This window comes from Podarcis liolepis (genome assembly GCF_965112155.1).
Source record: "Podarcis liolepis genome assembly, chromosome: Z".
NCBI classification, from domain to species: Eukaryota; Metazoa; Chordata; class Lepidosauria; order Squamata; family Lacertidae; genus Podarcis; species Podarcis liolepis.
The window spans coordinates 40,978,871-40,992,398 of NC_139570.1; the positions used below are offsets into that span (position 1 = coordinate 40,978,871).

General features: G+C 43.8%; 1 protein-coding gene across 2 annotated transcripts in view; it reads right to left on the bottom strand.

The window, feature by feature from the left end:
- GSN (gelsolin) overlaps nucleotides 1–13,528 on the bottom strand; it is a 61,293-nt gene that overhangs the window by 1,578 nt on the left and 46,187 nt on the right. For both annotated transcript variants that reach the window (XM_083485832.1, XM_083485831.1), the window contains exons 6-15: nucleotides 13,011–13,100; nucleotides 11,954–12,086; nucleotides 10,430–10,518; nucleotides 9,007–9,222; nucleotides 7,459–7,592; nucleotides 5,862–5,952; nucleotides 4,444–4,614; nucleotides 3,208–3,382; nucleotides 2,107–2,231; nucleotides 889–966 (exon numbers count right to left, since the gene is read on the bottom strand). In XM_083485832.1, coding sequence (XP_083341958.1) covers nucleotides 889–966; nucleotides 2,107–2,231; nucleotides 3,208–3,382; nucleotides 4,444–4,614; nucleotides 5,862–5,952; nucleotides 7,459–7,592; nucleotides 9,007–9,222; nucleotides 10,430–10,518; nucleotides 11,954–12,086; nucleotides 13,011–13,100 — 1,302 coding nt within the window. The remainder of the gene's footprint in view (nucleotides 1–888; nucleotides 967–2,106; nucleotides 2,232–3,207; nucleotides 3,383–4,443; nucleotides 4,615–5,861; nucleotides 5,953–7,458; nucleotides 7,593–9,006; nucleotides 9,223–10,429; nucleotides 10,519–11,953; nucleotides 12,087–13,010; nucleotides 13,101–13,528) is intronic.

A 13,528-nucleotide genomic window follows, 5' to 3' on the forward strand; every position in this document is an offset into this window, starting at 1 on the left:
GATCACATAAATAAATAAAAATACTTAACTAATTCACCAATCACATCACAGCCCTCCCTAAAAAAAGTCCTGCCCCTTCAACAAAAATCCTGGCTACGCCCATGAACCTGACTGATGAAAACAGTCGTATCCCCACTTGTGATTCCCAACAGCTGGTATAAAGAAGCTTATTGCATAACTAGGGATGGTTGAGTCTGTTTTGGGGTCTCATTTTTCCTGTCTTGTTTTACTCTCTGCATTTTTAAAGTCTTCATGATAGCTCATCAGCATCTTAGTGCAAGTTTATCCTAATATACACATTTGCTTTTAATGTAATTTTGTCTAATATACATATCTTTGCAAGGTAGCTCCCCCCAATATTGTATGCTATTTTCACTAATTTTTAGGTACACTTCACCCCAGTATATACATTTTTGTACACATAACTTGGCTGGAAACCTGCGCTGCAAAATTCAAAGTGATGTCTCTTTCGAAGGATGGCTGTGTTTCAGTTTGCGTTTTGTTTCAGAAAGTGTGAACTAGATCTGCCTTCAAGTGTGACCCGAATCAAATTTCTCCCTCCCATCCTTATTATTGAATTTATATCCCACCTTCTTATTCAAAGAGCTTAAGGCAACGCACATACTTCTGCCCTTCTTCATTTTATCCTCACAACAATCCTGTGAAGTAGGTTAGGCTGAGGGGCTGTGCCCAACTCAAGGTTACCCAGCAGGGATTTGAATCTTGATTTCCCAGATCCTATTCAAACACTCTAACCACTACACCACACCGGCTCTCATGGTGCATCACTGAATGTGACTCTTTTTTTGAATTTCCCTTGTTCCACACTGGTCTCTTTGATATGGAGCACAAAAAGAACTGATTGCTAGCGAAGAGATAGTGACATACCTGGTCCCAGGTGTCCAAGAGCATCACATCATCCGTGGCCAAATCCTCTTGGGTCAGCTCTCCAGGTACTTCTTCAATCTAAACCAAATATTTAAGAGGGTGATATGTTAAAGGGGACAAACAGCCAAAGCTTGCACTATCCCTGAAGCTCCATTGTACGTAACAGAACCTGAACACCATTCTCTTGAAACTGAAGCACCTTGTGTTGCTGGTGTTCCTAAATGCTTAGATTTGTCCTGCACAGTGTTCTTCCCAGGAGCCTACTCCAGAGTGACCCTAGGGAGCCAATCCTCAGAGGTTGACCCACCTCCTTTCACCCTGATTGGCCTCAGTCACCACAAAGGAGACTGTGGATTGGCTCCCAGGAAAGGGGCCATGTGCAGAGTAGCTTTCCCTCATCACTGAGCAAACACAACAAGGTGCCACACACCTGTCTGCCAGGCAGGTATGAGACTGAGTTATTTTAAGCCAAGGATGGGGAAAGTGAGGCCCTATAGGCGTGGTTAGAATACAGCTCCCATCAGCCCCAGACCACATGGTCAATTGTCCAGGATGATGGAACTTGTAATCGACTACCAGCTGGAGGGCCACAGGTTCTTCCTCGCTGGCTTAAGCACACCTTCAGAGACTCAGCAGCCCATGACACTGTGCTAGCCATTGCCACTGTCCTCCAAAACCTTCCTTTGGTTTTAATTCCTCAATGCAGTATAATATTAGACTATATGTGCAACCAGTTCATTGAGCACTCATCCTGATATGCTTGCACAAAGCTTGTGCGGAGGTTAGACTAAATCTAGTCTTCATTAAGTGTTTGCTGAGATTTATGTGTGGGGAAGATATGCAACAATAAGCATTTGTCCATATTTGTGTGTGTGGTGTGTAGACATTCATCCCACACTTTTCTGTGAATTTTCCAATTTCTTTCCTAACCCGAAACAGTCTTGGGGTTTTTTAAAGTGGATTTGTTCTGCTAGGGTGACAAGGGGTTCATCCAATGTTAGTCCTACTAAGAACAGACTCATTAGAATTAATGAACATGATTAACTTCAGTCCATTAGTTTCAATGAGTTTAGCTGGCTACAAACCGGTGCATTTTAATCCACTGTAATTGCACAAACCAAAATGTCTTGGTACGTGCCTGCATCTCTCCTGAAAAATGCTGACAGCCTGAAGGTGGTCTAAGTTCTCAGCAATGCCCTGAATGCACGGGGTACTCACAGTAAAGCGGCCACTCTTGTTGGTGCAGGCAAACAGTCTAGGTGGGTGAACGTCCATCTTCTTGTCCTTTAGCCGTGGGGAGGTGCGATAGGCAGCTCTTCCACCAAGTGCTTCCCAGAAACCAGCTGCAAGACAGGAAAGGAACCACACGTACAGGTTTGCCATCATCATCAGGAAAGATGTGGCTGCCTCTGGTTCTGAGACAGCGCAGTGATAGATTTAGGACCTGAAACGAACCATGCAAACCCCAGTGCCTTTAATCGGAACTATGGCCTCTCCCCATGTCTGTTTTATTCTTCTTTCATGATGATTGATAAAAAAATTCCTTCCAGTAGCACCTTAAAGACCAACTAAGTTAGTTCTTGGTATGAGCTTTCGTGTGCATGCACACTTCTTCAGATACACTGAAGAAAGCTCATACCAAGAACTAACTTAGTTGGTCTTTAAGGTGCTACTGGAAGGATTTTTTTTATTTTGACTATGGCAGACCAACACGGCTACCTATCTGTAACTGGAATGATGATTGATGTTCATGGTCTTATCTATTTTTATTTAACAAAATGTATATATCATTCAATTGCAGCAAAACCTCTTAAGCAGGTTGCATTCCATATATATATAAGCAAATATATATATATATATATATATAATAAAAACAATTAGATTTATCAGTAATAAACATTTAAAACACACCAACGTGCATGTGCGGTGATGGTACTAGGACAGCGATACACTATCCTGCTTTCAGGACTCTTTACACCTGCAAGACTTTAGGGGTGAACATGCTGCTTTGTTTCCAGTTGATGCACACCTATAACCTCCTGCAAAAATCCTGATTTATTTTTTCTTACCACAAGTATTCCCAGGTAGTTTCTGGCTACATTTTTGTTGCATTGTAGCACAAGAATGGCCCTCCAAAGAGCAATAATGCTGTAACATTAGGCATAGCTGTCAACTTTTCCCTTTTCTTGCGAGGAATCCTATTCGGAAAAAGGGACTTTCCCTTAAAGAAAGGGAAAAGTTGACAGCTATGACATTAGGGAAAGCATCACAGAACAACTAATAAAGCATTCTGATGTGTGGATGATCCACACTTCAAACCTGGTTCTCCGCCTTCAGCAACCTCGGTTGCACGTGCTCCCAAGACCTTCAGTAGCTCTCTGGCCCCCGACTTCTCGGCCTCACTGGCTCCTTTGCCAACCCACAGGTAAGCAGCAGAGGGGGTTTTCAACACAAAGGCATCGTTGGAATTGAGCTCCTTAGCAGCCGCATCCACCTGTGAAGGGACAAATGTAAGCCTGCCATCAGGGCTGCCAGCACAGACACTTTTTAGCCACCCAGTGGCTTCCCCAACATTACAGAACTTAGAGGTGCCAATTCGACTTGCCTTTTCAACAAGGCAGAGGCCATTTGGAAAAACAGAATACTGACTCCCTGAGGAACTTTGAGCAACCAGGAATCAGGAGTGACAGGAGGCTTGGGATGTGAAAGTGGAATTACAGTGGTACGTCTGGATACGAACAGGATCCGTTCCAGATCCCCGTTCACATCCTGAAGCGAACGCAACCCGTGCCTGCGGGTCGCAATTTGCCGCTTCCACGCATGACGTCATTTTGACCGTCTGCGCATGCACGAGCGGTGAAACCCGGAAGTAACCCAAAAGCACTCAACCTGAAGCATATTTAACCCGAGGTATGACTGTATTCCAGAACGTAAGTGAAGGTAGTCACAAAATTCCATTGTAACAATTTAGCCATAGGCAATATAATGCCCGAATGCTCTTCCTTATATTTCCACAAGTAAAATAGACTTAGCTTTGAGAAATTAAAGCTGAACATTTGGGCATGGTGTGTCAAGTATGCCAAAAATGGAAGTCACTGTGGTTCATTTTTCCAGCAGAAACCCAAGGCTGCCTACTCATTTTTCAAACTCCATCTTGTCAGCACTGCCATTCGCTCCAATTAAAAACCATGTATATTCTTCACAATTTTTTTTAATTGCACAGAAATCACACTGTGCAATGATTTTGTAGTCTTTTGTGAGCAATTGCTCTTGTGCATTCTTATTTTGCTCAGATTGCAAATAGTGTAAACCAGTTTTCCCTGGCTGAACACACACCTGTTCCAAGAACAGCAGCTTGGGTTTAGGTGGCTCCCTGCTTTGGAACAGGATCCCACATCAATGGAACCCCAAATTTTATTTCGGATAGAATTTGACAGCAACACTAGCTAAGAAAGCAGCTGGTGAAAAAAGAATAACCGACCATGAGAAGGCCCCAAAAGAAAGGCCTTGCTATGAAGCCTGTCCCTGATCAACAGGTATCAACAGGTCACTTACCTCCACAGCTCTGGTAGTGCCAGATGTGCTAGACCGGACTTGGAAGAGCCTTGTGGACGCAGGACTTGTCTGACCTCCCTCTCTGGAGGTGCCACCTTGGTACACGATCAGAGGTTTCCCACCGAACAAGCTCATGAGGTGAGGCGGTTCTTTGCCCTGGACCACTCGTTTCTATCACAAAAGAGGCCACGGTCACTCCACAGAGGAAGAAAACATCTGAGGGCTCAAGCTCTGTCATGCATCAACCTACCATAAGAATGCCTGCGATGTGCAGCTACCATGGAAACAGACCAGAGGATCCACGGAGCATACAAAACTATTGAGGGCGGTGAATCAGCAGGAGGAGATAAAAGCTAGCAAATCATCGGCCATTTAACCAAACAGCCAGCTAACTGGACATTAAGGGCCCTCCAGACATTCTTCTGATTGTGCATTCATGTTCATTTGTGCTTGCGATGGTATCTGGGGAGTTACACGTGACTCCGCTTTCAGTACTATTTGCACCTGTGAAGCTTTCGGGGCAGACATACTGATTCATTTAATCAGTGTGTGCCCCATAACTTTATGCGGGAATCTTGTATCTTTTTATACCACAAATATTCTGGTTTATTTTTTCTCCTGCTTTTGTTGCACAACAGTGCCCCTCCAGATGATAATGTGGAAATCTTGGGGAAGCATTGAAAAATAACTGAAAAAGTGGAACAATGTAAGGACGGTCCAGTATAAATCCACCACTTATCCACTTTCTTTGTGCTAATTATATATTGCATAATACACCCACCAAAAAACCACTGTTCTAGAGGACCCCCATCTCTTTTCTGTTTCTTGTGATCTCTCTAAACACTTTTGCCATATAATTTAATCATTGTCCATTTTCCTGATCTGGGCAGACAAATTTTATTGAAATATCTGCTCAACATTCAGGTTTCATCTTATAGGGTTGCCATATTTCAAAAAGTGAAAAATCAGACACAAAACCTTTAGCTTTTAGCTACTTTTAAGGAAAATCGGCAAAAACAACACCACCGACATGGGTTGCCATACGTCCGGATTTTCCCAGACATTTGGCCAATTTTTGCCTGGACACTGCTTCCATCTGTGATATTCCAGGTATGTCCAGGAAATTACAGACGTATGGCAACCTTTCATCTTATATTGTTAGCACTCTCATTTGCTCCAATTAAAAGTTTTGGATTTTTTCACATATGTGTACTTTGCACCGCATGAAAGCAGTCTCAAAAGTAGTCCTGTAGTATTAAAACCTGAATGTTCACAGGTGCATAGTCTCATCATCTCTTGGAGCATGTTACAGCTCTGGCATTTAACAGATCTGTTTCGTTTCTTGTCCCCTTATTTTGGCTCAATCTAACTGAACCCATCTTTAGTTAAGCCACATGGGCTGGCCCAGATGGGAATACCTGCACTGCAGTGCCTCCCAGCTCCTCATCCAGTTGGACAGTAAGGAAAGCAGAGGTTGCGACTTCATCTTGGGTGGAATCAGCGCCCTGCCTGAAAAAACAAAGGGCAAAAATATGAGTGTACACAGCATAATTGGGGAACCTTTTTCCTCTCAAGGGGTAATCCTTTGGGGATTGCATGCAGCTCTTGCAGCTCTGTGAAGGGAATAGAGGTCTTCTAACCACTCTCAGTACCCTTAAAGAACAACAGTTCTCAAGACTCTTTGGGGAAAGTCATGGCTATTCAAGTGGTATCATAGAAATCTATATTTATGGTGTGCATGTAGAATCGAACGGACAACCACCTAGCATTTTTGCTTTTAGTTGATGATTAAAAACTTACCGTTTAAAAATGGCTTTTTCTGAAAGCAACTTGGTCATTTTATATTATAAATACTATTTGTGTAATTTGATGCTTTCAATAACTTTTTGTTAAGGTTATGTACACATTTATTTGTTTTTTTGCTATATATGTAGGGGTTTTTTATATTCCTTTTTTACACCACTTTGGAAACATTTGTTGGAAACCAGTTCGGAGCTTTTTAGTCTAGAGAGTAAGGGGAGTAAGCAGTAACACAATAGACGTTATATAAAATAAAGCTTTTCTCCCTCTCTCAAAACACCAGAAACTTGTGAACATCCAATGAAGCTTAACGTTGGAAGTTTCTGGAAATATAAAAGAAAGTACTTCTATGCACAATGAAAGTTCAGCTGTGGAACTTGTTCCCACTGTGATGGCTATCAACTTGGATGGCTTTAAAAAATGATGTGGGATAAGTCTATCAATGATGGCATGATGGTTATTTTGTGCCTCCATGAGCAGAGGTTATGTGCTTCTGAATACTGGTTTCTGGAAGCTGAAGAAGGAGAGAGGACTCTTGTGCTCAGGTCTTGCTTGCACGTTTCCTGCTGGGGCACCTGGTTGGCCATTTGTGAGAACAGGATGCTGGAACAGATGGGCTCTGACTTGATCCTGCAGGCTCTTCTTATGTTGTTATGAGTTAGGTAAAGGTAATGGGACCCCTGACCATTAGGTCCAGTCATGACAGACTCTGGGGTTGCAGCGCTCATCTCGCTTTATTGGCCGAGGGAGCCAGCATACAGCTTTTGGGTCATGTGGCCAGCATGACTAAGCCGCTTCTGGTGAACCAGAGCAGCACATGGAAACGCCATTTACCTTCCCGCCGGAGTGGTACCTATTTATCTACTTGCACTTCGGTGTACTTTCGAGCTGCTAGGTTGGCAGGAGCAGGGACCGAGCAACGGGAGCTCAGCCCGTCGCAGGGATTCGAACCGTTGACCTTCTGATCAGCAAGTCCTAGGCTCCATGGTTTAACCCACAGCACCACCCGCGTCCCGTATTGTTATGAGTTAGAAAACCTTAAATCTGGTGTGGGGAAGCTTTGGTCCTCCAGATGTTACTGAGCTATAACTCCCATCAACCTTGGACATTGGCCATGCTTGCTGTGGCTGATGAGAGATGCAGTTCAGCAACATCTGGAGGGCAAAATTTGTCTTAATAAAAAAAAAATACTAATAAGAAAAAAAGTTATCATACCAAGTGTAGATGATTTTGCCTTGTTTTCCACCATGTCTGTAATCATACAGGATGATATAGCTGTCCCCACCATAGAATTGTCCGTAATTTGAGGGACTCACTGGGACTTTGGCAGAACCTTCTATTCTCCAGATCTGAAAGGGGGGGTGGGAGAGAGAGAGAAGAGAAATGGCATCCAAATCAGATAAATGGCAAACAAGAGCCCATTGGTGGAATGAGTTCCAGCTTCTTGAAATAATAAACGAAGACATACATATTATGTAAGTGAAAGGAGTAAGGAAAGCGAGAGACAGGTGTATGGACAGGTATATTTGCACCACATATTTGAAGTGCATTTATAGCAATTTCAACAGTGATGGCTTCCCCAATCCCAAAATAATATTGGGAACTGTAGTTTACTCCTCACAGAGATACTAATTATGGTTTCTGGGATTCTTTAAGGGAAGCCATGCGCTTTTAATGTATGCTGTGGCTATGACTTAGAATGCTTTGAAAGTTGCCAACTTTGATGGATGGTTCAAATGGCAAACTCACGGCTTTAAAAGAAGATGAGGCAGATTAAGGGAGGAAAAAAAGGTTACTGATGGCTACTTATCGGAAATGGCAGTGATCTGCCTCCAGGATCAAGGCAGTGCCCCACCAGCCACAGTCTGCTCTCAGCTAGCCTCCACCTGCCTGGCTTTCAACTTACTAGTCCAGGGGGTGGCCCTGCTGCCTGCTTCCTTGTCCTTAGTTCCAGTGCTGCCCTTGTAGAACTCAGCAGGGAGGATGATGCAGGCAATGTTCAAATGAGGAGACTCTGCCTATCACTGGCTCTGGCGCCACCTACTGTGGGGCTCCCTGCCTTCTGTCCTCCCAGTCCCAAAGGACCCAAGCTACCAGTGAAGACAGCATGTCTAGGAATTGCAGTGGGTGGAGATCAGCCACAGGAGAGGCCAATGGAGACATCTTTAGGAGAGGTGGCTTTATTTACACATATACACAACCTGAGCACAGGATGGAGGGGCCCACAGAATTAACACCCCAACAGGTCTCAATTCCCTGTTAGGTTTCCAGCGAAGCCCCCAGTCAACAGCTTAGGTTCAGCACGGAGCAAAACATTGCTCTCTGTCTCCACTTCCAACATTAGCCAAAACTCACTCACACAACTCGTCACTTCTTAGACAGCCTTCCTTGGTCAGTTTCTTCTTCCTCCTAGGATGACCATGGCCTCCAGCCAGGTGAGGCGGGAAAAGGCCAACCCATTTATCTCTATGGCATCCTCTTCAAGACTTCACAGCACTTAACTGGCCAGCCAAAGCCATTAACTTAACTTATGTATTCTACCCCCCATACGCAACATCACAGATTTGGAAGGGACCTAAGGTATCATTCACACTGACCCCCCAAATCATAACAATACTCTCTCTTGTTGTACTCACTGACTGCAGTACAATACACACTCAGCTTTTCTCTTTCTTGCTCGGAGTCCTGAGCTGCCAAATGCTGGATAGATCCTTTTGCCTAATAGAGTGACGATTTTGCATAACCACCATCTCCCCCACTTACCTGTTTGTTTCCAGTGCCGTCATCTTCCATGCCATGCTGAGCTGCCATTGTTGGGGAGGTGTGTAGTGTGGCAGCATCGAAAGGAATGTTGTCAATCTTGGCCACGTGAGAATTGATGTAGCCCACGCCCATGCCCTCTGTCTGGTCCCTGTCACGCCAATTCTTGAAGAATTGCTTGAACAGAGGAGTCTCGCCACCGTCTGGAAGGACTTGGATCTGAAACAAAGAAAGTATCCTGAGATGGAATGGTCTCAGCTGAAGCCAAACTGGGACAGAATTGTATTTATTTAGTGTTCTTTTTTTAAAAAGCTTTATCAGCACAATTTATTCTTGACACTAGGCCTCAGTGCAGTTCTGTAGCTATTGAGCCACATAGGCTCAATTTAGACAGCATGGCAAACCGTCGTTTGAGGTTCCATATGCACCCAAAGCAAACCATGGTTTAACCTTGTTAGTCGTCTTTTGTATTCTGTCATCTCAACCCTTAGGCTCTTAACTTCACTCCCTTTACTTACCAGCAATCTATGTGGCGATCAAGCTATGACAATGTAAACATCACCGCAAACCAGGGTTAGTATAAAAGCATTGAAAGTCAAATTCAAACCATAGTTTCACATTCTGGCTTACTGGACAATCGCAATTCATGGTTTGTCAACTGAAGAAATCAACCAAAACTCAACAAACCTTCCTTAAGCCTGGTTTGAGAACCAACCATCCCATTTCAGCCCTCCCACATCTTGCTTTGAATTGAACCTTGTGTGTTTTCTGCAACATCTCTTTTTCCCACTTACCTTCCATGAATCCTAACCTCATTCCTTAACTTGGGTGGGGAACTGGTGGCCCTCCAGCTGCTAGTGGACTACAACTCCCAGAATCTCTGCCCACTGACTATGCTGACTATTGGCAGGGGTGGTGTGTCCCATTTTGTCACTTGGGGTACAACATGGAAAATGGGGGAAATGGAAAGTGCCACCCTGCTCTGCTGGATCATGTGCCCCATCACCTCTTCAGCTGGCACTGCTGTTGTGCCCCCCCCCACCAGCACTGCCTCTGTGCCACTTCCACTGCTGATTTCCATCACAATATCACGAGATTTTGTCAAAATCCTGTGAGATGACTCGCACTCTTTGAGATCTCATGAGATTTTAGTAAGATCTTGTGAGATATCACTGGAAATCGGCGCTGCTGCTGGTGCCACTTCTCCACCACTGACTGGGGTGGCGGTGAATGGTGTGCCTGTAGGAGTGCCGCCTCAGGGGCTTCTGCTACCTGAGGCAGTTGCTTCACCCCACCTCAAGGGTGAGCCGGCCCTGGCTATTGGAGCTGATGGGAGCTGAAATCCAACAACACCTGGAGGACCACAGGTTCCTCATCCCTGCTATAACAGAAGGAAGTCTATGGATAACTTTTCTTGTATCCTTACCTGTGTGTGTCGGGGATAACCCATCTTGGTGATGAATTCTGCGGCGGTTTTCAAGGCAGCCTTCCTTTCCTCAGCATTGGCATTTTTACCTTCAAGTTAGCAACAGGAGTGAGTGAAGATAGATATACATTAAAAGAGAATATAAAATTTGCTACCAGATGGAGTGATTTTTTAAAGGGGAAGGGTCTTAGAAGTCCTTCACGTGGACATTTTGTGCTTCAGGCACAAATTCAAGTATGTGAGACAGAACATATTTCTGAGGCAAAAAAAAATCAATCATATGAGGCAGAATGTATTTCTGATGTCAAAGAAATAAACAAGTGTCTGACGTTTAGAAGACATCTGAAGGCAGCCCTGTTTAAGGAAGGTTTTAACGACTGATGTTTTAATGTATTTTTAATCTTTTGTCGGAAGCCACCCAGAGTGGCTGGGGAAACCCAGCCAGATGGGTGGGGTATAAATCAATAATAATAATAATAATAATAATAATAATAATAATAATAGATAAAATTTAAATACATGAAGACATTTTGAGGCCTGCAGCAAAAAATATGTGTGTGCATGCACACAAACCATGGTGGGAAAATTTATAAGCAACCAATGAAATAACTATTTGCCATCTTTTAATTATACCTTCAAATCTTGTCTAGTGGCAAGGCCTTATGCTGTTCCACACACCCTCACCAATTTCTCCCCTCAAGTTAGATGTGACAATACATTTAAATTTTCTGCCAAAAATGGCATTTAGTATGAGTTTCTTCAAAAAGAAAAGTGGGATAATTTTTTAAAATAAACCTGAACAAATAAACAAACAGCACCCTCCACAATCCCTCAATGTAGCATCAAGTTGGAGAAGTGCATAAAGTAATATTATCAGGTGGTGTGTTTCTTGGTACACCAGGAATTAGGAACTTTTGGCCCTCCAGATGTTTGACTCCAACCTCCATCAGCCATGCCCACTGAGACTGATGGGAGCTGGAGTTCAATGACATCTGGAAGACCACAGGTTCCTCAAATCTGTTGTACACTCATTCTTTTGTTTACAGTGAGTGTGTTTATGTGTTTTTAATGCTGCCTATTAACCCCTATAGAAAATTCACACCCCTGCAACAAAACAATAAGGCACACTCTCCATAGAACTTGAGAACCCACCCCAGATTCCCCAGCCGCATGTATTTCGCTAGCACACACAGAGACCATACATTTAAAGCACAATGATGGCACTTTAAACATTCATGGTCTCCCCTCAAAGCAGCTGCAGTTTGTTAAGGGTGTTGAGAGTTGTTAGGCAACACCTATTCTCCTCAGAGAGCTACAATTCCTGGGAAGAGGAGTTGGTTCTTAAACCAACTCTGGGAATTGTAGCTCTCTGAGGTGAATAGGGGTCACCTAACAGCTCCTACAGCTCCCAACACGCTTTGGGAAGCCACAACAGTTTAAAGTGTTATACCAGCACTTTTAAGTGTGTGGTGTGAACATGGCCTGTGTCAGCCATATGACTTTTGTATATCTCTCTCCTTTTACCTTTCCAGACAAAGATTTTGCCATCAGTGCCATGGTCAAGAATGAAGCAATCATCTGAGCTCAGGGCTGATTGAGAGAATGGATTCTCATCAGCCACCAGAGAGACTGCCATATTCCCTGCGCCGTTGGATACCTGTAACAGTACAGCAGAACAGATTGTTATTCTTGGGGTGTGTCCAGCATTAGTCCTACTCAGAGTAGACCAGCCATAATTAATGGGCATGACTAACTTAGGTCCGTTAATTGAAGTGGGTCTACTCTGATTGAAATTCAGTTTGATACAAACCTATTATTGCATTAATGACATGTGGCAGAATACACCCACCCACTAAAAAAACCCAAAAGCAGTCTGAAGAGGCCCTCTAGCCAGCTACCACATTTCATCTCCACTGTCCTCTCTCACAAATACTGCCACTTCTCTCCTTTTCACGGCTCAAATCTCCTCCTCCACAAATGTGTTGGCTTAACCCCAGTCAGCCAACCCTGATTAAAACAAAGCTTAAGTACATTTAGCTCTCAGCACCCTGAACAAACCACATTTCCCAGGATTCTTTGTGGGGAGCAATGGCTGTTAAAACTGATAGTGCTTTAAACGTACGGTGTAAATGTGGCCTTCTAGTCTTCTGGAAGAATGCACATCCAGCTGTCTGGAACCCTAAACAACTAAATGGCACAGTATAAACTCTCTCACACACATCCAACACTTCTGTTAAGGGATGAGGATATTCTGCAACATTTTGCTGCAGGTTCCACTTATCTTAATATTTTTGGTTATACAGTACTCCATTGGACAGGTTTCTATTGCAAAAGCAAAATGAAAAAATAAAATAAAATGAAAGTTCAGCTTATTGGGTGGTTTGGCATTCATGGCGTTGACACTGTTCCCGCCATGCACTCTAGCCAAAGCCAGTCATTGACAGGCAATGCTGAAACAGCTCTTTGTTCTCCCTGGGAGATAAAAAAAACACCCCCAAATACTGCTTTGAGCGCTGTCTCTCTCCACTGTTTCATAGGGCTCCCTCCCTCTGGCTCACTGGCCATCTGTATCTTGTTATACCTTGTACAGCTTAGCCAGCCTTCGGTTGGTTGCGTCAGCTGCACCGTCATCAGTAGTGCCTGCTGGCAGGGTGGGCTTGGGTCCCAGGACCTGAAAAGCAAACACGCAAAAAATTATTAATAATAATATATAAAAGTTTCTAGAGGAGTGGATGCTGACTAAACAGGCTCTCTGCTCACCAGATGCTTTAACTGAAGAAATAAACAGGATCCCACATGGAAAAATAGTCATTTTACTCTCTTTTTTTAACCCTGATTTATGCCTGTTGCACAAGAGGATAGTTGTGGGAAATGGAGAGGGCAGGAAGGAGAAGCCAAATTCAAAACCTTATGGAAATCAACCAGTGCAAAGGCTAATTTTAGGGCATGGCTTTGACAGGGGAGGCTGGTCCACTAAGGCAAATGGGGCATTGCCCTACCAACTGAAGTCTGCCCTCAGCCAGCACCCTGCCTCCCAGCCTTCATGTTAGCAAACAGTCCAGGGAGTGGTACTGGTTGCAAGTTCCCTCCTTAAGTCGC